The sequence below is a fragment of the Oncorhynchus gorbuscha genome, linkage group LG10 (assembly GCF_021184085.1).
Source record: "Oncorhynchus gorbuscha isolate QuinsamMale2020 ecotype Even-year linkage group LG10, OgorEven_v1.0, whole genome shotgun sequence".
In the NCBI taxonomy this organism is placed as follows: domain Eukaryota; kingdom Metazoa; phylum Chordata; class Actinopteri; order Salmoniformes; family Salmonidae; genus Oncorhynchus; species Oncorhynchus gorbuscha.
Genome location: NC_060182.1, coordinates 22280297 through 22302285, shown reverse-complemented (window position 1 = coordinate 22302285; position 21989 = coordinate 22280297). Strand labels below are relative to the sequence as shown.

The window sequence follows — 21989 nt, the reverse complement described above, 5'->3', positions numbered from 1 at the left end:
TGTGTAGTCTAGAGCGATTTTCTAGGTTCGCTAGCCATCTATTGTCGTTCTTTTAACGCAACGTAACGTAAACAACACTGCTAGCTAGCCTGCTAGCCCCCGAATAGCAACACTGCAGAAACTATTACACTCAACGGAACGACTTGATTAGTGTAGTGTCAACAACGCACCCACTGCCAGCTGGCCTACTTCAGCAGTACTGTATCATTTTAATCATTTTAGTCAATAAGATTCTTGCTACGTAGCTTAACTTTCTGAACATTCGAGACGTGTAGTCCACTTGTCATTCCAATCTCCTTTGCATTAGCGTAGCCTCTTCTGTAGCCTGTCAACTATGTGTCTGTTTATCCCTGTTCTCTCCTCTCTGCACAGACCATACAAACGCTCCTCACCGCGTGGCCGCGGCCACCCTACTCTGGTGGTCCCAGCGCGCACGACCCACGTGGAGTTCCAGGTCTCCGGTAGCCTCTGGAACTGCCAATCTGCGGTCAACAAGGCAGAGTTCATCTCAGCCTATGCCTCCCTCCAGTCCCTCGACTTCTTGGCACTGACGGAAACATGGATCACCACAGACAATACTGCTACTCCTACTGCTCTCTCTTCGTCCGCCCACGTGTTCTCGCACACCCCGAGAGCGTCTGGTCAGCGGGGTGGTGGCACCGGGATCCTCATCTCTCCCAAGTGGTCATTCTTTCTCCCCTTACCCATCTGTCTATCGCCTCCTTTGAATTCCATGCTGTCACAGTTACTAGCCCTTTCAAGCTTAACATCCTTATCATTTATCGCCCTCCAGGTTCCCTCGGAGAGTTCATCAATGAGCTTGATGCCTTGATAAGCTCCTTTCCTGAGGACGGCTCACCTCTCACAGTTCTGGGCGACTTTAACCTCCCCACGTCTACCTTTGACTCTTTCCTCTCTGCCTCCTTCTTTCCACTCCTCTCCTCTTTTGACCTCACCCTCTCACCTTCCCCCCCTACTCACAAGGCAGGCAATACGCTCGACCTCATCTTTACTAGATACTGTTCTTCCACTAACCTCATTGCAACTCCCCTCCAAGTCTCCGACCACTGCCTTGTATCCTTTTCCCTCTCGCTCTCATCCAACACCTCCCACACTGCCCCTACTCGGTTGGTATCGCGCCGTCCCAACCTTCGCTCTCTCTCCCCCGCTACTCTCTCCTCTTCCATCCTATCATCTCTTCCCTCCGCTCAAACCTTCTCCCACCTATCTCCTGATTCTGCCTCCTCAACCCTCCTCTCCTCCCTCTCTGCATCCCTTGACTCTCTATGTCCCCTATCCTCCAGGCCGGCTCGGTCCTCCCCTCCCGCTCCGTGGCTCGATGACTCATTGCGAGCTCACAGAACAGGGCTCCGGGCAGCCGAGCGGAAATGGAGGAAAACTCGCCTCCCTGCGGACCTGGCATCCTTTCACTCCCTCCTCTCTACATTTTCCTCCTCTGTCTCTGCTGCTAAAGCCACTTTCTACCACGCTAAATTCCAAGCATCTGCCTCTAACCCTAGGAAGCTCTTTGCCACCTTCTCCTCCCTCCTGAATCCTCCGCCCCCTCCCCCCCCTCCTCCCTCTCTGCAGATGACTTCGTCAACCATTTTGAAAAGAAGGTCGACGACATCCGATCCTCGTTTGCTAAGTCAAACGACACCGCTGGTTCTGCTCACACTGCCCTACCCTGTGCTCTGACCTCTTTCTCCCCTCTCTCTCCAGATGAAATCTCGCGTCTTGTGACGGCCGGCCGCCCAACAACCTGCCCGCTTGACCCTATCCCCTCCTCTCTTCTCCAGACCATTTCCGGAGACCTTCTCCCTTACCTCACCTCGCTCATCAACTCATCCCTGACCGTTGGCTATGTCCCTTCCGTCTTCAAGAGAGCGAGAGTTGCACCCCTTCTGAAAAAACCTACACTCGATCCCTCCGATGTCAACAATTACAGACCAGTATCCCTTTCTTTTCTCTCCAAAACTCTTGAACGTGCCGTCCTTGGCCAGCTCTCCCGCTATCTCTCTCTGAATGACCTTCTTGATCCAAATCAGTCAGGTTTCAAGACTAGTCATTCAACTAAGACTGCTCTCCTCTGTATCACGGAGGCGCTCCGCACTGCTAAAGCTAACTCTCTCTCCTCTGCTCTCATCCTTCTAGATCTATCGGCTGCCTTCGATACTGTGAACCATCAGATTCTCCTCTCCACCCTCTCCGAGTTGGGCATCTCCGGCGCGGCCCACGCTTGGATTGCGTCCTACCTGACAGGTCGCTCCTACCAGGTGGCGTGGCGAGAATCTGTCTCCTCACCACGCGCTCTCACCACTGGTGTCCCCCAGGGCTCTGTTCTTGGCCCTCTCCTATTCTCGCTATACACCAAGTCACTTGGCTCTGTCATAACCTCACATGGTCTCTCTTATCATTGCTATGCAGACGACACACAATTAATCTTCTCCTTTCCCCCTTCTGATGACCAGGTGGCGAATCGCATCTCTGCATGTCTGGCAGACATATCAGTGTGGATGACGGATCACCACCTCAAGCTGAACCTCGGCAAGACGGAGCTGCTCTTCCTCCCGGGGAAGGACTGCCCGTTCCATGATCTCGCCATCACGGTTGACAACTCCATTGTGTCCTCCTCCCAGAGCGCCAAGAACCTTGGCGTGATCCTGGACAACACCCTGTCGTTCTCAACTAACATCAAGGCGGTGGCCCGTTCCTGTAGGTTCATGCTCTACAACATCCGCAGAGTACGACCCTGCCTCACACAGGAAGCGGCGCAGGTCCTAATCCAGGCACTTGTCATCTCCCGTCTGGATTACTGCAACTCGCTGTTGGCTGGGCTCCCTGCCTGTGCCATTAAACCCCTTCAACTCATCCAGAACGCCGCAGCCCGTCTGGTGTTCAACCTTCCCAAGTTCTCTCACGTCACCCCGCTCCTCCGTTCTCTCCACTGGCTTCCAGTTGAAGCTCGCATCCGCTACAAGACCATGGTGCTTGCCTACGGAGCTGTGAGGGGAACGGCACCTCAGTACCTCCAGGCTCTGATCAGGCCCTACACCCAAACAAGGGCACTGCGTTCATCCACCTCTGGCCTGCTCGCCTCCCTACCACTGAGGAAGTACAGCTCCCGCTCAGCCCAGTCAAAACTGTTCGCTGCCCTGGCCCCCCAATGGTGGAACAAACTCCCTCACGACGCCAGGACAGCGGAGTCAATCACCACCTTCCGGAGACACCTGAAACCCCACCTCTTTAAGGAATACCTAGGATAGGTTAAGTAATCCCTCTCACCCCACCCCCCCTAAGTTTTAGATGCACTATTGTTAAGTGACTGTCCCACTGGATGTCATAAGGTGAATGCACCAATTTGTAAGTCGCTCTGGATAAGAGCGTCTGCTAAATGACTTAAATGTAAATGTAATGAGATGCGTTCTGTCTCCTAGAGATGAATGTACTTTGGTGTGAAAAGTGCAAATCAATCCCAGAACAGCAGCAAAGGACCCTGTGAAGATGCTGGAGGAAACAGGTAAAAAAGTATCCATTTCCACAGTAAAACCAGTCCTATATCGACATAACCTGAAAGGCCGCTCAGCAAGGAAGAAGCCACTGCTCATTACATTTACATTTAAGTCATTTAGCAGACGCTCTTATCCAGAGCTCAAAAACCACCATAAAAAAGCCAGACTACAGTTTGCAACTGCACATGGGGACAAAGGTCGTACTTTTTGGAGAAATGTCCTCTGGTCTGATGAAACAAAAATAGAACTGTTTTGCCATAATGACAATCGTTATGTTTATAGGAATGGGGATGCTTGCAAGCCGAAGAACATCATCCCAACCGTGAAGCACGGGCGTGGCAGCATCATGTTGTGGGGGTGCTTTGTTGCAGGAGGGCCTGGTGCACTTCACAAAAGACTGCATCATGAGGAGAGAAAATTGTGGATATATTGAAGCAACATCTCAAGACATCAGTCAGGAAGTCAAAGCTTGGTCGCAAATGGGTCTTCCAAGAGAACAATGACCCCAAGCATACTTCCAAAGTTGATGCAAAATGGCTTAAGGACAACAAAGTCAAAGTATTGGAGTGGCCATCACAAAGCCTTGACCTCAATCCCATAGAAAATGTAGAACTGAAAAAGCGTGTACGATCAAGGTCTGCAAACTTGACTCAGTTACACCAGCTCTGTCAAGAGGAATGGGACAAAATTCACCCAACTTATTGTGGGAAGCTTGTGGAAGGCTCCCGAAACATTTGACCCAAGTTAAACAATTTAAAGGCAATGCTACTAAATACTAATCAAGTGTATGTAAACTTCTGACCCACTGGGAATGAGATGAAAGAAAAAAAGCTGAAATAAATCACTCTAATATTATTCTGACATTTCACATTCTTAAAATAAAGTGGTGATCCTAACTGACCTAAAACAGGGATTTTTGTACTCTGATTAAATGTTAGGAATTGTTTAAAACTGAGTTGAAATGTATTTGGCTAAGGTGTATCTAAACTTCCAACTTCAACTAAGTATTTGGGTAGACTTGCGATGCTGCCCAAGTATGGGATATAGACTGGGTGAAGACACAGGGATTCACAGGAATCTACTGTGTCTGCAGAGTGAACAGAAACAAACTCCATAAGCCTAATATCCACACTATCTGAAACAGGGACATGACTCTGTACGCTTTACTGTGAGCCCTCAATGAGCTGCCCAACTGTGTGTGTCTGAGTGTCTGTAGTAACCCAGTGGTGTGTACGTAAAGATCAACAGTCTGCATTCTCAGTCACTGGAGCCAGAGCACAGCCAGAGACATGACTCCTGGTGCTGTTTGGCTAGCTAGTGTTGCTCATAAAATCTCTTATCAGTCTGGCATTCTCAACTCATATCTGTTGCTGAGCTAAGGGGAGAGTTTGGAAACTGACGGTATGCACCAAAGGCTGCTGTACTGATAGAGCCATATGCAGGGGTGGAATTAATAATAATAATATGCCATTTAGCAGACGCTTTTATCCAAAGTGACTTACAGTCATGTGTGCATACATTCTACGTATGTGTGGTCCCGGGAATCGAACCCACTACCCTGGCGTTACAAGCGCCATGCTCTACCAACTGAGCTACAGAAGGACCAGGCTACAGCGGTCAAGGCTTTGTGATGGCCACTCCAATACTTTGACAGCTTTGAAACATTGTAGCATCTTAAAATACTCCCCCAAAAGATTTTCACTTCGTGAACTCCATTCACACGTGTGTGACTTTGGCGGCATTGACTTGGATCACGTCCACATAGATACAGGTGAGATCGGTCTCACTCCCAAAGACACAAAGCTAATTCATTTGGTTTTCTGCCTGATGCTGCCTCGCTCTGTTTGAGGGACATAGAGATTGTGACAAAATAGTGCCCTCAGGTGGAAGAATTATGCACTTCAACTCAGGAACTATATTAATTCAAATGTAAATCATTCATCATAGCTACATCATTGGAGCCCATCTGTCTTTGGGCTAATAAAGTTGATAACCACTGTATAAGACAAACTACAAAACACACAGGCATTGGCAAGATCCACCGATAGGTTGTGGCACTATTTTACATTTTAATGAAGGAGATCATTCTCTCTCAATCATCTATAAAACAATTGCAATTAAAAAAACATTCTTTCACTTAGAATATTTACATATTAACAAGTGGCTGTGCAAAATGTACAAGATCTTAATAAGAAGTAATCTGCTTCAGGTTTTTCACTAAAACCAGTTCTCTGATAGAACATGGATAAAGGGACAGAAGCGGAACAGCTGCTAGGGGCTACGGTATTGAAAAATATGTACAGTCAAAGGTTTCATCAATACCATCCAAAAGCTTAACAACCAACCAATTAGTATGTGCGCTAAGAAATACAAAGAATACACAGAAAGTGGGTGTATGCTTCTGACCGACTGCTTGATTAAAAAACGGATCGTTCGGGGGGTGATTTCTGTATACCATATTCTGCATTCCATCCCACATCACCATGGCAGCTAGTAATGGCCTCCCTTCAATCATAAACGCTATCCATTGCCAACTTTGCATCAGTCTCACTTTTCATTGTTGCATCAATTAATTAATGTAAATTGTTTTACATTACTCCTCTGAAAAAATATATATATATATTGTATATCAATTTCTTCACACGGTCTACTGATAAAAAACTTCAATTTACCGACTGCTTCCATAGGATGTGTTTGTGTGTATGTTTTCATGTAGGCATATACATGTACAAAATTATTATCAACAGACATGCTGACAAAATAAATAATCATTATAAGTGACTAAAAACAAAGTCCAACACACAAGCACCTGGGAAGAGACGCTAAAGCAGAAATCAAACGAGTCTAAAATCTCTGTGGAAAATTGACTGATTGAGAAGGAGTTCTGTCAGAGGTGGAGAGTTAGAGATGTATGATTAATATGGCTTATTATGGCTGCAAGGCAGCTCGGTGGAAGAGGAATACCAGTCAAATTAAAATAATCCTCAGTCCGTAAAAGAGCACGAGAATGAATGACTAGAAAATAGGAAAAATAAAACGTCTCCTCAACAAAATGCACAGTCTCTGTATCGTCAGGTATTTGACGTTACTCCTGCAGGTTTATACATTTGTTGGTTAAACATGTTAAAAAGTCCCCTAGCTGGGGATCTTTCTAAAGAATGTCTAATCATATATTGCATGAGGTTAAAGGATGGAAAAGCTAATGCATGTCCTTACTGCAAAACATGAGGATATTTCCAGACCCAAAGGAGACCTCACAAATAAGAGCATTTCCCCTCCAGAGGAGTGTATGGGAAGGGACCTGGTTGCAAGTAGCAGGTCTCTAACATAGAGAATGATTGAGGCCTCTAGTGGACAAAAGGCCGTATTAGCATAGGCAGCGCCATTGGGGGCATCCACCATTTTAATGTGGTCAACTAGGTGGGACTTCCAACTTTATTGGCAGATCTCTCCTGGTGGCCTTGTTGAAGTCATGTCCAACTGGGTCATCAGGAGGGATCAGGCAATCGCGAAGAAGGCCAGAAGAGCTAGTTTGATAGGTCAGTCCCAACAACTCATTGTTTCACAGCTGCAACAGCCTGGTCTCTCTTGAGGAGGGAGTGTAGGGTTCAGCTGATGATTCATTTTCCAGGTGTCATTGGTCTCTCCTCTAGTCTAGGAGGTCATGATTCTAGGAGAGCACAGAAGAAGAGACGGTACCATCAAGGGTAGCTGGTCTATCTTGCCCTTTGAGGGAGGTGCTATTGGTTGTTCTTGTCTCTAGGGGAGGTGCTATAGGGAGTGGCTGGTCTCTGTCTGTTAGGGAGGTGAGTGACTTGGTTAGTCTCATTCATTTCTTGTCCCTTAGAAAAGCATTATTGGGCATGTCCGGTCTCCCTGTGTTATTTGAGGAGGCCTTTATAGAGCAGGTGTGAGCGGCTGGTGTCCCGCTCATTTTCCAGACAGAAGAGCAGGTCCCTGAGGTTAACCCGGGTGATGCGCTGGCGCTGAGGCCTGGAGCCTCCGCTACTGTACCCACCTGACGGAGAGGGACCAGAGCACATGTCCTGAAGAGAAAGAGGAAAAAGGGGAGAGAGAGGTGGGGGAAGATAGAGGAAGTAAAGTCCATTTGATCTTCAAAAATATGTGTATGATAGGGTGCTATCATCTAAAAAGCATTATTTTCTTTGTTAATATCCATTAGGATACTGTCTCATCCTCCAGTATTTATGCTGCAATAGTGTGTGTCGGGGGGCTAGAGACAGTCTGTTATATCTGGAATATTTCTCCTGCCTTATCCGGTGTCCTGTGTGAATTTAAGTATATATTTTCTCTCTCCCCCCCTCTCTCTCCCTGAGCCTGAGGATCATGCCTCATGATTACCTGTCCTGATGACTCCTTGCTGTCCCCAGTCCACCTGGGCATGCTGCTACTCCAGTTTCAACTGTTCTGCCTGCGGCTATGGAACCCTGACCTTATCCCAGACCTGCCGTTTTAAACTCTCTAGAGACAGCATTTACTCCTGAGGTGCTGACCTGTTGCACCCTATACAACCACTGTGATTATTATTATTTGACCATGCTGGTCATCTATGAACATTTGGGCCATGTTCTGTTATAATCTTCACCCGGCACAGCCAGAAGAGGCCTGGCCACCCCTCATAGCCTGGTTCGGGTTTCTGTACAGCACTTTATGACATCAGCTGATGTAAGAAGGGCTTTATAAATGAATGTAATTGATCAGGAGTCAATGATCTAGCCCAGAGTAGAAGTCTATGTTTGGTTATGGTACTCTACCTCAGCCCCGGTTCCGCTGACAGGGGAGTTCATTTTCCTTTTCTTCCTGGGGCCGATGGCTGCCAGGGCCGTCATGTTGGCCTCCGTCTGCCTGATCTGATTCAGCTCCTGCTGCTGCATCTAGACCACACACACACAGAGAGAGGGAACAGGCATTACAACACAAGACTACTTTGCCTGAAGACAGACACATGACCACACATACCGGCACCCACTATAAATGAACATATTGACACACAAAGAGTATGAGAAACACTACAATTCATTCACATACAACATGTTACACACACCATGTATACAGCTACACCAGCCTGTACTCTTACCTCTTTAGCCTTCTGTTTAAGCCGAAGCTGCTCTGGGTCCTCTTGTCGTGATCGAGACTGGGGGAAGAAAGAGGCACAGTATTCAGTATCAACACTACTAGCACTTGTAGTATATGACCACTAGATGGCATAAACACCTATACATTACTGCCTCTGGTGGAGAGTTAGTTACCTTAGCTGCCTTCATCAGGATCTCTCTCTCCTGCTCCTCCTTCCTCTGTTTCTCCATCTGATCCAGCTGCTCAAAGAACTTCAGCTGTGCTCGCACGTCACTCACCTGTTCACACTTATCCTCCTCCTGAAGGAGAGCGAGAGAGAGATGGAGGGAGAGTGGAAAGATAAATGAATTACAAGGGTAAAATGGTTCAATCAGATATTATCACTGGCATCATCAAATTATTTCAGCACTTTTTGCAAAACTGTTGCAATGAGCGCCAGTGAAGATCAAATACCAAATAACAAACTGGTTTTGACTAAATATATATACAACTTAAATAGCTCATGAAATAACTTTACTCGTGAACCTCTTCCACACAAACACCCACAGAAGCTGTGTTCATTCACCTTGAAGGTGATGCTTTTCTGCTGCGCCACCACCGTCAATTTCTCCAGCAGGTTCTGCAGCCGATGCTGTGTTGCATGGGACACGTAGCTGATCACCTCCGGCCCCAGGTCAGTCACCCCTAACCTCCCGCCTGTTACAACACAAGAGGACAGGAGATGTCATAGATTTTAGGTACAGAATGTGTGTGTGTGTGTGTGTGTGTGTGTGTTGTGTGTGTCTCACCTATCTCATGTACTCTCTGGGTTAGTGAGGAGGTGAAGAGGAAGGCCTCGTCTTTACAAGAGCGAGTCACCATGCCGACCAGCTCAGAGTTGGTTGCCAGAATGCGGGCACTCTCCTCTGATAGGTTGACTCCAGCCATAGAGGCCACGTCATTTATATCATCATCATCCCTGAATGGAGGGAGAGAAACTGTTTATAAGGCCTCATTTTCACTTGAAGAATTCCAAAATCATCTGATTTGGACATGTATGTCTATTATGAGTGTGTGTGTGTGTGTGTGTGTGTGTGTGTGTGTGTATATGTGTGTTTGTTTGAAGGTTCCTCCGCCTGCCTCCTTCTGCCTGTTCTTCAGTACTACAGAGAGCATAGACTGGGGCCCCAGTGTTACCTTGGCTCCTGGTGCTAGAGCCTGCTTCACTACAGGAACTGAGAGAGGGAAGAGACGGAGAGAGAGCAGGAGAACGTGAGGGGGCAGTTACATAACAGAGACACTATATTTTTATTTAACCTCCCAACCCTTTCACATTGTATATCATAACTCAGTAATAAATCATTCACTTTTTCTTGGTAGAGCTGAAAAGAGAAGCGGATGTCAAGAGGAAGAGAGATGGCGGAAGAACACATTTCACAGATGGAGAGCTTTCCATGGGTCCCTCAAAACCCCATCCATCAATATAGCATGCAGTTATATACATATGTCACAAGGGGAAGTGTTTCAATATAGTCCTCGGTCAGTGAAGCCAGCAAGGCAAGCCAGGAGGACACCGGACACACATACACACCCACAGCAGCAGCACTTATCATATTACTGCCATCTCCACTAGCTAATAGCAGCTGGCCACAGACAGAACCAGTACACTTCTTTCTGTCTGTCGCCTTCGATCATGGACACTGCTAACTGGCATTGTTCACACTGTGTGTCTTTGTCCCAGAGCCTCACAGCCCAGTGGGAAAAATACCTCACACAGGAAAGATCCAATCCTGCACAGGTGTCGTATCACATTCTACAGCGATGGTATCAAAGCATTAAATAATACAATGAATCAGGTAATACAAAGTACTATTAGGCCCATAGTATATTTTATCTTTTGTATAAATTATATTTCTATTAGAATGTTCATCTATGACAAGTACACAAACACATGCATCAAACACACAGGCAAAATGCAGAGAGTCAATGTCTGGCCCCAGCGAAAACCTAATTAGCATTGCTTCACAAGACACATCTGAAGGTCCCTCGTACCAGTTGAAAAAATGAATGGAAGTATAAAGAGCATTCTGAAATATTCAGACCCCTGGACTTTTTCCACATTTTGTTACGTTCGAGCCTTATTCTAAAATTGATTAAATTAACTGTTTTCCTCATCAATCTGTACACAATATCCCCCATAATGACAAAGCAAAACCAAGCCATGAGGTCGAAGGAATTGTCCATAGAGCTCCGAGACAGGATTATGTCAAGGCACAGATATGGGGAAGGGTACCAAAACATTTCTGCTGAACTGAAGGTCACCAAGAACACAGTGGCCTTCATCATTCTTAAATGGAAGAAGTTTGGAACCACCAAGACTCTTCCTAGAGTTGGTTGCCCGGCCAAACTGAGCAATCAGGGGAGAAGGGCCTTGGTCAGGGAGGTGACCAAGAACCCGATGGTCACTCTGACAGAGCTCCAGAGTTCCTCTGTGGAGATGGAAGAACCTTCCAGAAGGACAACCATCTCCTCAATAAAACTGAGTGGCCTAGCCGGAGACTGGACTTGAACCTGATCGAACATCTCTGGAGAGACCTAAAAATAGCTGTGCAGCGACGTTCCCCATCTAACCTAACAAAGCTTGAAAGAAATGGCAGAGAAGAATGGGAGAAACTCCTCAAATACAGGTGTCCCAAGCTTGTAGTGTCATACCCAAGAAGACTCGAGGCTGTAATCGCTGGCAAAGGTGTGTCAAAGTACTGAATAAACAGTCTGAATACTTCTGAAAAAGACTAACGTAACAGAATGTGGAGAAGGTCAATGGGTCTGAATACTTTTCACATTTCTGAATACTCCCCCCACGCCCCCGGCTTCGACAGGGCTAAGATTGTAATGGGATAAGAAAGGACACAGAAAATACAAAACACACACACACCTGTCTGAAGCTGTCTGACCACCTGCGGCTGCCCCATGATGATGTGACTGTGGGGTTGGCCTCGGAGCGTAACCATGGGTGACTGGGCCAGAGTCACCTGAGGCCTCCCCATTGCCCCCTGCTGCTGAGGCACCATCTACACACACAGAGACAGAGAGGGGCAGAGAGAGGCCATAGAGAGTGAGACCAGAGAGAGAGAAAGCGACCAGAGAGAGAGAGAGAGAGAGAGAAAACAGAGAGAGAGAAAACAGAGAGAGAAAGCGAGAGAGGCCATAGAGAGTGAGACCAGAGAGAGAGCGACCAGAGAGAGAGAGAAAAAACAGAGAGAGAGAGAGAAAACAGAGAGAAAGCGAGAGAGGCCAGAGAGAAAGAAAGAGTGCAGACCTGAACCTTACTGTGCAGGCTCGGGTATTTCCTTTTCACATAGTCCTTTCCAGCATGTTTCCACCAACTATGGTGGACGCGTAATCAGGCGATACACTTGGGGTCATCCCTCAACATAACATACAGTCATATAGACTTCCCATTACATTAAAACAACAAGGCACCCTACCCATACAACAGAGGAAACACTGAGTGGAGTATCATTAGGATATAGTATACCAGGCCAGGCTTGCTATGAGGTGTCTGGGCCAGGCTGATGACAGGAGACTGGTGCATGGTCCCCTTGGCCCCAGGGCTACTACTGTTGAGACGGGAGTTCTGTGCCGTGGACGTGCCCCCCAGCACCGCAGCAGTCAAGGCCTTGGAGGGGGCAGCAGCCTGGGCGCCAGTGTGAGGCAGCTGGCTCTGCTGGATGAAGGCTGCCGAGTCTGGGGTCATTTGACGCAGTGCAGGAAGACTCCTCTGGAGATGGGAAGGAAGAGCACAAATCATTCTCTCATCTACAGTATATTGCATCGTTGGCCACTTGTATTTATTTGAGTGTATAGCTAGCTACATTAGATAAGGGAACAGCCATCAGTCTCACCTTGAGGAAAGGCACGAGATATGGCTGAGGAGAGGAGTTGAGCTCCCGGTATAACCGACTGGTGAAGTCCTCCGCTTCGATCTTACTCTCCTGTGGTGGTAGAAAAAAACAGACAACATAGAAAGATAAAGTGAGAAAAATAGTGGGAGTGAATGCAAGAGACCGACACATATGGCCAGACAGATGGCCAGACAGATAGAAAGGTGTACCAGCAGGCTCTTGACTAACTCCTTGACGTTGGCTGTGGTCTCAGACGACTGCTTCCCGCTGGATGCCAGTTTGATCAGCGTGGACAGGAAGTTCTTACACTTCTTCACATTCTCCAGGATCTCCTAAACACACATATACACAAGTTAGGACCACTGCATGACTATTTAGGAGTAGATAAATGTTGGAAGGAGGGAGATGAATGTTGTCTCACCATGGTAGAAACGACCGTGGGGGCACCTGGTGTCCCAGGGGTCCCTGCTCTATGGGTGACTGCTGCCGAGCAAGGCTGCACTGGAGCCTGACCTGAGGTGGCGGCCGCTCCACCCAGCATAATGGTGTTCTGTACGAGGTGGGAAAGAGGAAGCAGGGTATGAAATGAGACTAAGGGGGAGATTGAAGAGAATTGAAGAGGGGAATGAGTTGTGTACCTACCTGTTGTAGTACAGGAGGCCTCTGGAGGGTGGTGGTGGCCTGGACAGTGGTCTGGGCCGTGGAGCCCTGCTTAGTGATGGTGGTGGTGGGGGTCACCTGACGGGACATCATGGGCGTCCCTGGAGCCTGCAGGACAGAGGAGAGGACAAGGGTTCAGGGGTTCACACTGCGATCTCTCCATCCCTGTAGGCAAGATATGATTAGTGTGTGTGTGCACCTGTACAGAAGTGATCTGGACAGGGGGAGTGCTGGTGGGGGTGGCTGCCCGTGGGGTCATGGCGCTCTGGGACTGGGATTGCATCTGGGCCAGGGTCTGCTGGTGGATCATCAGAAGCTGCCCACTCTCACTGCGTACCAGCACCATGCCTACACAGGGCATGGAGGGGTCAGGGGTAAAAAGTCAAAACAGGGGATATAGATCGACAGACAGACACTTACTCAATACAAATAACGTTAAATATCTTAATAATAACTATGGAAACACTTTGTTTGGTTAGAAAATACAGTGTTTGCCACTCTTGGCAGAAAAGTACCTTTTTTATTGTCACAACAAAAAACATTCAGCTCTCAGTGGAGAGTTTAACGAGAGCTAGCATTGTTAGCCAGAACCTGTGAGACATGCAACTCCCACAGAAAATGTGCCACATGCATGCAACTACATTACATAATGTGCTATGGTGTCAGCGTGGCTATTGATCAAATCAGTCCATTGTATGTGTGCCAGGGTAGCCTGTGTGTGATTTTACAGACGACACAAGTAGACAGAATCAATAGAACGTTCCCACAGGTCAATGTCCTCGTGGAGCATAAACAACTGACAGCAAAACACACACGCACACACATGCACAAGGAGTTTTGTCTAATAAACAAACCAAAGGTGCAGCAGCGATGGCAACTGTAGCTGATATGACATCTCCAAATGTTAACTACAAGTTTGCAACAAAGTTTCTGTTTCACAGAGAGTTTTTTAGCTGCCCGCAAAATACATTGTAGCCTCTCTCCACTGTGGCTAACTGACATAGGGTGAAGTCAGCTTTAGTGGGACACTTTTTGGTAGATTACCATGTAGACAGTCAAAATCAGTGTACCCCTACTCAAGCAATGTTTATTTAAATTAATGAATGTCTTATCTACATTTTAATGATAAAACAAGTTAACCATTTATTATTCAGTGGATGCTACATCCCCTAAAACAAAACCAGAGCCCTACTTTTGATGAAGAGTCTTTCAATGCTAGTGGGACACTTTAGTAGATGAAGTGGGACACTATTTTCTCATTAAGAACACAGTGGCCCACAGCACCTGGCACTTGTGAAATCATCAATTATACTTTGTAGAGGCTTATAGAAAACACACCATCTGTATAAAAAAATGAAGTTAAAGACAACCTTCGACTAGACCCTCTCAATGCCCTTGGAAAATGTATTTGGGAACACTCCAAGCTCTTGGTGAAAAATCTAACAGAGACATCACAGCTTTACCCCCCACTGTCCCTTTCCAAAATGGTGCCTCTTTTCTATCCTCCCTTTCCCATGTCACTGTCCTTTCTTTCCTTTCCTACTCTCTTTCCTGCTAATTCTATCCATCATCACCCTATGCTGTTTATGTGCTACATAACATCTAGAATCCATTTACAGATGTTAGGAACAACTAAAAGAATATATTTCAATGTATTTTAGAATATCCAATGAGTGAATTTACATTTAAATTTGATTAAAACGTTTATTTTGTGCATTTTAATAGCTGAAAATGTCCCTGTCCCACTATCCAAACAGTGGGACACCACTATACATCAGATTGTCATAAATATTATAACTATTTACGTGAATGGTTATTATATTTCAAAACACTAGCAGTAAATATTAACTTTAACATGAAAAGCTAGATTGTTGAATTATAGTTGACAAAATGGCAGGGCATATGTTTCATCTGGTCTCTCCATCTGAGAAACCTAATCACACACAAATACCACAACGATGTCACACTCACCAAAACCATGTTTTCATGCACAGAACACATTCAGCAAAACCATGTTTTCATGCACAGAACACATTCAGCAAAACCATGTTTTCATGCACAGAACACATTCAGCAAAACCATGTTTTCATGCACAGAACACATTCAGCAAAAAAAATAAAATAACATGTGTTGGGACTGGGCTGCAAAATTATAGTACAGTTACAGTACCCTCAAAGAAATGGCCCACTAATGCTGACTTCTCCCTAACTGGCTACTACTACGTCAAAACACCTGAGAATTAAAGTTACCTGGAGGGAGCTGAATGTTTTGGATGTTTGAAGCATTTTGTTGGGGTTGCGGAAGTCTCGGGGAGAACACCTGTGGCGCGATCGCCTTTATCCCACCAGGACAGGCTGCAATGGTCGATGGGATGGAGGTCCTCACATTTTGCAAAACCAGGCTTTTACCTATAACACAGGGGCCGGTCACTTCTGAAGTCGTTTGTCTGGTCTTTTTGGAGACTCCAATGTGTTGATTTGGGCTTCTGAACTTGCAGGGTGGGCAACGTTGACAGATCGTATCAGAACCGTATTATTACTCCCGCTCTGCGCGGTGACTGTTCCGAGGGGTTGCATAGGCGGCCTCACGAGCGTGACAGTGGGCACACTGTTTAGAACAGACTGCTGAGACGATATCACAGTTGAAGTGACAGCATTGTGCATAAGAGGTGTTTGAATGACTGTGCTGGAAGTTGAGGGTAAGACTACGTTTCCTTTGACTACGGAGCTCGGTCCGTTGTTGACAACCGCGACGGCGGGCACAGTGCTGCTTGCCGAGTTCACCAAAGCAGCAACACTTCCTGAATTATGAGAGTTTATCGCAACGCTCCTTCCATTTAAGGTTTGTACACCAGCCGCCCCAGTTTTTCTGGTCCCAGCTCCGTAATCGGGAACCTCCGTTATCACACCACTGACTGCCCCAGTCTTGCTCGGACTGTGCCCGGCTGTCATGCTCGATCCCACCGCCGTTGTCCCGACCGCAGCATACATGGTTGAACCCTGGGACCTCCTACTATTAATGACCCCCCCTGGCACGCCAGTCCCTACAAAAGAGGAAACAGATGAGGGATGGGAATATCTATCAATTGAACATGTGTAGCTAGATAAGCAAGTTGTCAAATTGTTTGGCTAAAAGAGACAAAAACAGAAAAACGTGACCAGAATAAACTAACGTTAACCAGTAATCTATTTTACCTGGTTTAGCAAGCTCTTGTGAAAGTCCCATTTCGCTGTCCTGGAAATTGGAATTGCGACCTACAGCTGAGTTGTCAATGTGATTTGCTGCAGCCTGGACCCTAACTGAAGACTTTCCACGACCCGATCCCGTGAGCTCAGACTCCAAAGACCCAACTAGATCACTAACTACTTTCTCGTCCACCTCTGTGTTGAAGAAAACATCATCCAGTAAATCGGAGCCCGCCGCCATCTTTACTCGGTCGTGAGACGCATGCACCGATTGGATACTCCGTCACTCACATCGGATTCCAGGGTGCTCTGATTGGTTATTGTTAGATTTACAGTTTGGGATGAATTGTTATAAATTACATTTAAGGAATCGCAGCAGGATGCGATATAGCACGGGCGAAAAAATTGGGACGACAGTACAGACAGGGTTGCATTTGGTAGTTGTGCGGCTAGCGTTTCCAAATGGAAACGAACCACACACATCGATTATGTTACCGAGTTTTGTTACTATTTTGAATCATTATAGAGGAAATGCAGTGGCTTTCTTTGAGCTTTTATTCTCGACTCAAAATGGCTGCGTTGTTTTTCAGGCGGTCTGTCCTACAGCTGCTGTCACCGCCCGCACGAGGGCGCTGGTCGAGCGCTCGCTGCCGACTGTCAGAACTGGACAACCAGCTTCGTGCCCACTGACAAACACTGACACATATGCAGGACAATAGCATCTGTCATTTACTTTGTTTTACTGCGGACATGTAACGGTAGCCTATTCATACGTTAGAGATTGATGTACATGTGATATTTTAACTTTCACTTGGTATGCTGGTGCTATTGCCTCAATAATGCGCTCGAGAGAGAATGTGTAGGCTAAATGTAATTTTAATAAAGTTGAATAAAAACATTATAGGCCTATACAATTATCATATATTTATTGGTTTCGGTCATATTGTACATTTGTTTTGATTAGCCTATTGATATTTAGCCTAGTTAGGCTTTGTAGCCTAGTTTATGGGCTACAATAAATATTATAGAACGAAATTGCATGAACTCGGCATATTTGCAACGACACTTAGCCAATATGCATATATGCCATCAATAACTGTTACATATAGAGTATAGTTGATTAAGTTCCAATTAACTTTTATAACTCTTCAGCAAATGCAATCCAACCATGACCCCTTGAGGCACAGGTGCACTTGTAAATGAGAAGGCGTGGCCCATGGCTCACCTTGGAGTGATGGTCCATAAATTCCCTCTAATGAGCCGCATATTACCTTGCTGTCATGTGAATCACATTTAAAATACAACGCAGAGATTAATTAGGCTACTTGACGATTACTTGTTGCCATTAGTTCACCAGCCACCATGAGCGTCGGGACTCCTTATATCGGCAGTAAAATCGGTTTGATTTCCAAAGCTCTAAATCGGTATGAGGGCATCTTATACACCATCGATACCGTGAATTCGACAGTGGTGTTGACAAAAGGTAAATTATGCGAGCGGCCAAAGAGAGCATATCCACTCTCAGACGGCAGTTGGAGTCAAAGAAGACCTGTTTGCTCCTAAAATAAGGGATTGTGATCACATGTGGCATTACAAATAGGTGATGGAGCCCATACTTTAAACACAGACAATGCGAGCAGTGGGATGTGAAAGTAAAGTTTCAATATGGTCACTTAGGCCTACTGTTGTATTTTGTACCGGATAGTTTGTGTGTACAGATGTCAATGGATTGCATAGTAAAACATCTGCTTTGGACTGTCAATGACCTTCCATGATTGTTTTCTTGTTCATATGCAGTGAAGTCATTTGGATCAGAGGGCCGACCCACAGACAGGCCAACCCCTCCCAAAGACGACGTCTATGAGTACATCATATTCAGAGGAAGTGATATCAAAGACATCTCATTGTGTGAGCCTCCAAAATCCCACCATGGCCTGCCCCAGGACACTGCCATTGTGCAGGTAGGCTGGCTATGCCTCCCTCTCACTCTAAGCGACATTCTGCCTTCTCAACCATTAGCTTCGCCCAAGACTGCCTAGTGTGAACTACAGTACGGACGCTGTGTTTTAGCATTAAGAAACGCCAATCATCGCTTGCGATACTGCTTTTGAAACATATGGCCATTTCATCAAGGGAAGCCTCCATCCAACAAAACTACACTTCCACCACATTTCCAGAGTTGGTTTACACAAAGGTGTTTGGAACACGCTAATTAGCAAAGGTAGTCGCTTGTCTTCTGTTTTCCGTAAACAAACGTTGTATTATGGAGCTATGGCAATTTGGGAACACTAGCCCTTGGGTGTTTATCAATTTAAACGTTTTTACTTTTTAAAGTATTTATCGGTGTTGTGTAATGAAAGCTAACGTCCTTCTGCTTCCAATACTGTACCGCAAGCGACACGTTAATGTTCAGATTGAGCATCGGGGATCTTAGTTAACAAAACTCCCCCTACAGAAAACGTCTTCGTCCAATGATTTATGTGTAATGTAATTGAGTCATGATCAATGGCTATGCCATGAGCCCGTCCATAATATCAGTGTTTCGAGTAAATTATTTATTCATTTGCTGTATTCTTTCCTTGTTTTGGTGGGGTTCAGTCATCACTCAGCACCTCAGCGTCCTCCTATAATCCAACTCCAGGACCAATCAGTCCCTACAGGATCCCATCGTATAACCAGCTAGCAGCAAACTATCTACTCAACCAGCAGTATGCTGCAGCCCTTGGTTTGGGTGAGTCAGTGAATAAGACTGGGAACTGATGGAGATGATTCATGTTGCAACACTATTCATTTTAATGATAAAATCCATTATCGGGTGCTTGTTTCCAATGATGATATATAACCTCCCTCTTGGTCCTATTCTACTCAGGTGGAACTCATGGCCCTCAAGTGAGAAGGGGTCCTATGGTGGAGCAGGCTGTCCAGACTGTGCCTCTAGATGAGACAGGGCAGAAGAAAGGCCAGAGTCTGTCTCAGGAGCAGCGCAGGGAGACCAGTAGGCCCATGCAGCGAGCTGCACGAGGGAGCCCACAGCCCCAGAGAGGTTCTGGACCAGGCAGTAAGCAGACTGGGAGCAAGCCGGGATGAGCTGGTGGTACTTCAGGCTGATATGGGGGGGATTTCCTCTATTTACTTTATGCTTGTAAAATAAGGATAAAGAAATGCATTGTAGAATATGAAAAATAGAAAGGACCTGAATGTGTGTTCAGCTTTTGCATTGTAGAAGATGCATTACTTCCCATAGTATACATTGGCATAATGGCTGATTTTGAATTTAACTGATGTCATTTCACTTGTTTGTTCTGGTTAAGTTGTAGATGTAATAAAAAATTACGCCTGTGGAAAAACATGCGTTCATACTGTAAAACGGACTATGTAATGTGATTTGCAACTAGTTTTCTACCATCAGGTGGCTCCGATGTACAGCTTCGGTGTACAACTTCCCAAGCCAATGATGAGAACAGGCCACCACCAAGGAGGAGACCAGGTGACCCCCTCCTGTTTTTAGCTCTTGGGCCAGGGACATTATCTAATTTGCTCTGGATGGTTGTATAGTAAACCATTTTGTTATAGAATTTCTCATACCTTAGAATGAATGACTTGTCATTCTTTCCATTTTTGTCCTGCAGGAGCTCGTAGGCCCAGGAATCGTAATCGGGGCCAGCTCCTTGTGAAGAGCTCCATGCCCAGCACCCTCAAGTTTGAGTCAGACTTCGACTTTGATTCTGCAAATGCCCAGTTCGACAAGGAAGCGCTAGAGCGGGAGATGCAGGACAAGTTGAACATCAAAGGTTGGTTGCATTAAAATAACCACATGTCTGTGACCAATGGGCCTTTGTGCTTTGTACTATAGTTGCAGGAATGTGGCAATTTGACCATGACTGTGATCATGCATTAGGCAACCATTAGCTCATGATTTGGCCATCACTGAGTGGGGAAAGTAATGCAAAAAGGGGACTTATAACTCTGGCGGAAATGTATCCTCCCAAAATATGATTTGGTATCATGTGCAAGCATTTCAGAACCATGATTTTGTTCATTGTTCGTCCATGCTTGCATCTTCACTAGAAACACAGGATGAAGGGAAGGAGAAACCAGAAGTAGACACTGGTGAGAAGACAGTGGAGAGGGATCCATTTGGGCCCAAGTGCTACTATGACAAGGCCAAATCCTTCTTTGACAACATCTCATCAGACCATAAATCCAGGTGACCATGTTTATTTTATAGATGTGCTCTGAACATGACTATCTATTGTGCTGTCAATTTCATGTGTCACAAAATGCTTATGAAGATCTGACTAATCTCTGCGTGTCTAATCATGTTACACTATGACCCAGACGCACTACCAGGGCGGAGGAGAGGAAGCTGAACGTTGAGACCTTTGGGGTTCCTGGTAGCTTCCTGAGGTTCCGTGGGGGCTACCGCGGCCGCAGAGGGCTAGGGTCCGCACAGCGCCGGCCCTCCCAGCGAACTGGGAGGCTGTGAGGGTCAAGTGAGTAAGGACGCATGTTTATTCAAAAGCCTGGGTATATATTGCTTGTGATTAGAGTCTAACCAGGCAAGTCTAGTAGTATATATATATATAATTTTTTTAACCCTGCAGGCCTCGTTTGACGCTTGGGTTACCTTGTGCATGAATTGCCACTGTGGTTGGTTGTGTATGTACTTTTGTTTTTGTAGTTAACCAAAATGTAACATTTTGCATTCCATTATTTTTCTCTGCCATCATGAAGTGTTTTGTAATGAGAATTTATTTTTACTCTTGGGACCCCACACCTGAATAAGTATATGAGAAGTGAAATGCATTGCTTTTTCTTTATTTTCTTTGAGCCTAAGGTACATTTTGGCTTTTGACATTGTTTTGAATTTGCTTGTGCTTTTCATCCTTTTCTGTATTCGGATAAATGGATGACATGCAAACTTCCTAAACTGTTCAAGGGATCAATTTGAAGGTGAAACTGGTGAGGGTAAAATACTTCATGATATTGTAAATATTACTTAACTTAATTAAAACAGACCATGTCTGCTAAAAATATTGAATTCCCATGTATTGGTTTGTTCTTATCATTTTGAGAAAGTAAGTGTTCAATTGTTACAACGCAAATAAACATGGGAAATTGCTTATTCACTTGTTCTCTGTTCAATGATACTAGGTGGATGTTGTAGTTTTTAAATGCAGATATTTTGCATTGCAAGAATAAGGTAAAATCTTAAGAATGCATGTGATCCATTCGGGCACCATTGTTTCTCAATCCATTCCATTGGGACTCCCAGGGAGGGAGCATTTTGTTTTAGTCTTAACACCCAGTACCTTGAGCACTGGAGTCTACCAGCACTACCATAGCCTACCTGATTCAACCAAACAATAGTCTGCTGATTAGTCAAATCGGGTGTTTATGCCGGACTAGAACAAAAATATGCAATCCTTGGGGGTCCCTCCAGAAATGGCTAGAGAAACGATGAGAATTCATGTAAATGATGAGATTCCTGTTTTTTAGTTATGACTGGTCAAAGTGTACATGGTTTTTCTGCTTTCTCTGTTTCAATAGCCGTGACATATTCCTCGATTTCCTCTTGGACCAGAATCTATTTACAGTGGAAAATAAATAATTAGGGGAACATTAAGCTGCACTATTACACAGGTGAGATC

General features: G+C 45.6%; 2 protein-coding genes across 5 annotated transcripts; one reads left to right on the top strand and one right to left on the bottom strand.

Annotated features, from left to right (window-relative positions):
* Positions 1-5561: 5561 nt before the first annotated feature.
* Positions 5562-16579, bottom strand: LOC124045428 (transcription initiation factor TFIID subunit 4-like). Its single transcript, XM_046364718.1, has 17 exons — positions 16348-16579; positions 15862-16196; positions 15403-15679; positions 13353-13501; positions 13136-13261; positions 12915-13043; positions 12703-12825; positions 12494-12583; positions 12127-12369; positions 11524-11659; positions 9709-9823; positions 9398-9567; positions 9175-9305; positions 8783-8908; positions 8611-8667; positions 8288-8407; positions 5562-7558 (listed from the first exon to the last, which is right to left on the bottom strand). Exons 1-17 carry the CDS (start codon positions 16577-16579, stop codon positions 7394-7396), a joined length of 2724 nt encoding a protein of 907 aa, XP_046220674.1. The 3' UTR covers positions 5562-7393.
* LOC124045694 (protein LSM14 homolog B-like) lies at positions 16190-21463 on the top strand. 4 transcript variants are annotated; one of them, XM_046365228.1, is made up of 9 exons: positions 16190-16642; positions 16929-17821; positions 18136-18299; positions 18937-19069; positions 19208-19396; positions 19748-19825; positions 19968-20129; positions 20407-20545; positions 20677-21463. In XM_046365228.1, exons 2-9 carry the CDS (start codon positions 17701-17703, stop codon positions 20822-20824), a joined length of 1134 nt encoding a protein of 377 aa, XP_046221184.1. In that variant the 5' UTR covers positions 16190-16642; positions 16929-17700; the 3' UTR covers positions 20825-21463. The 4 variants fall into 4 exon arrangements, with proteins under 4 accessions (XP_046221184.1, XP_046221186.1, XP_046221185.1 ...); XM_046365230.1 differs by lacking the exon at positions 16190-16642 and having other exon boundaries at positions 16669-17821; positions 20677-20835; positions 20943-21463; XM_046365229.1 differs by lacking the exon at positions 16190-16642 and having other exon boundaries at positions 16670-17821; positions 20677-20831; positions 20943-21463.
* The last annotated feature ends 526 nt before the right edge of the window (positions 21464-21989 follow it).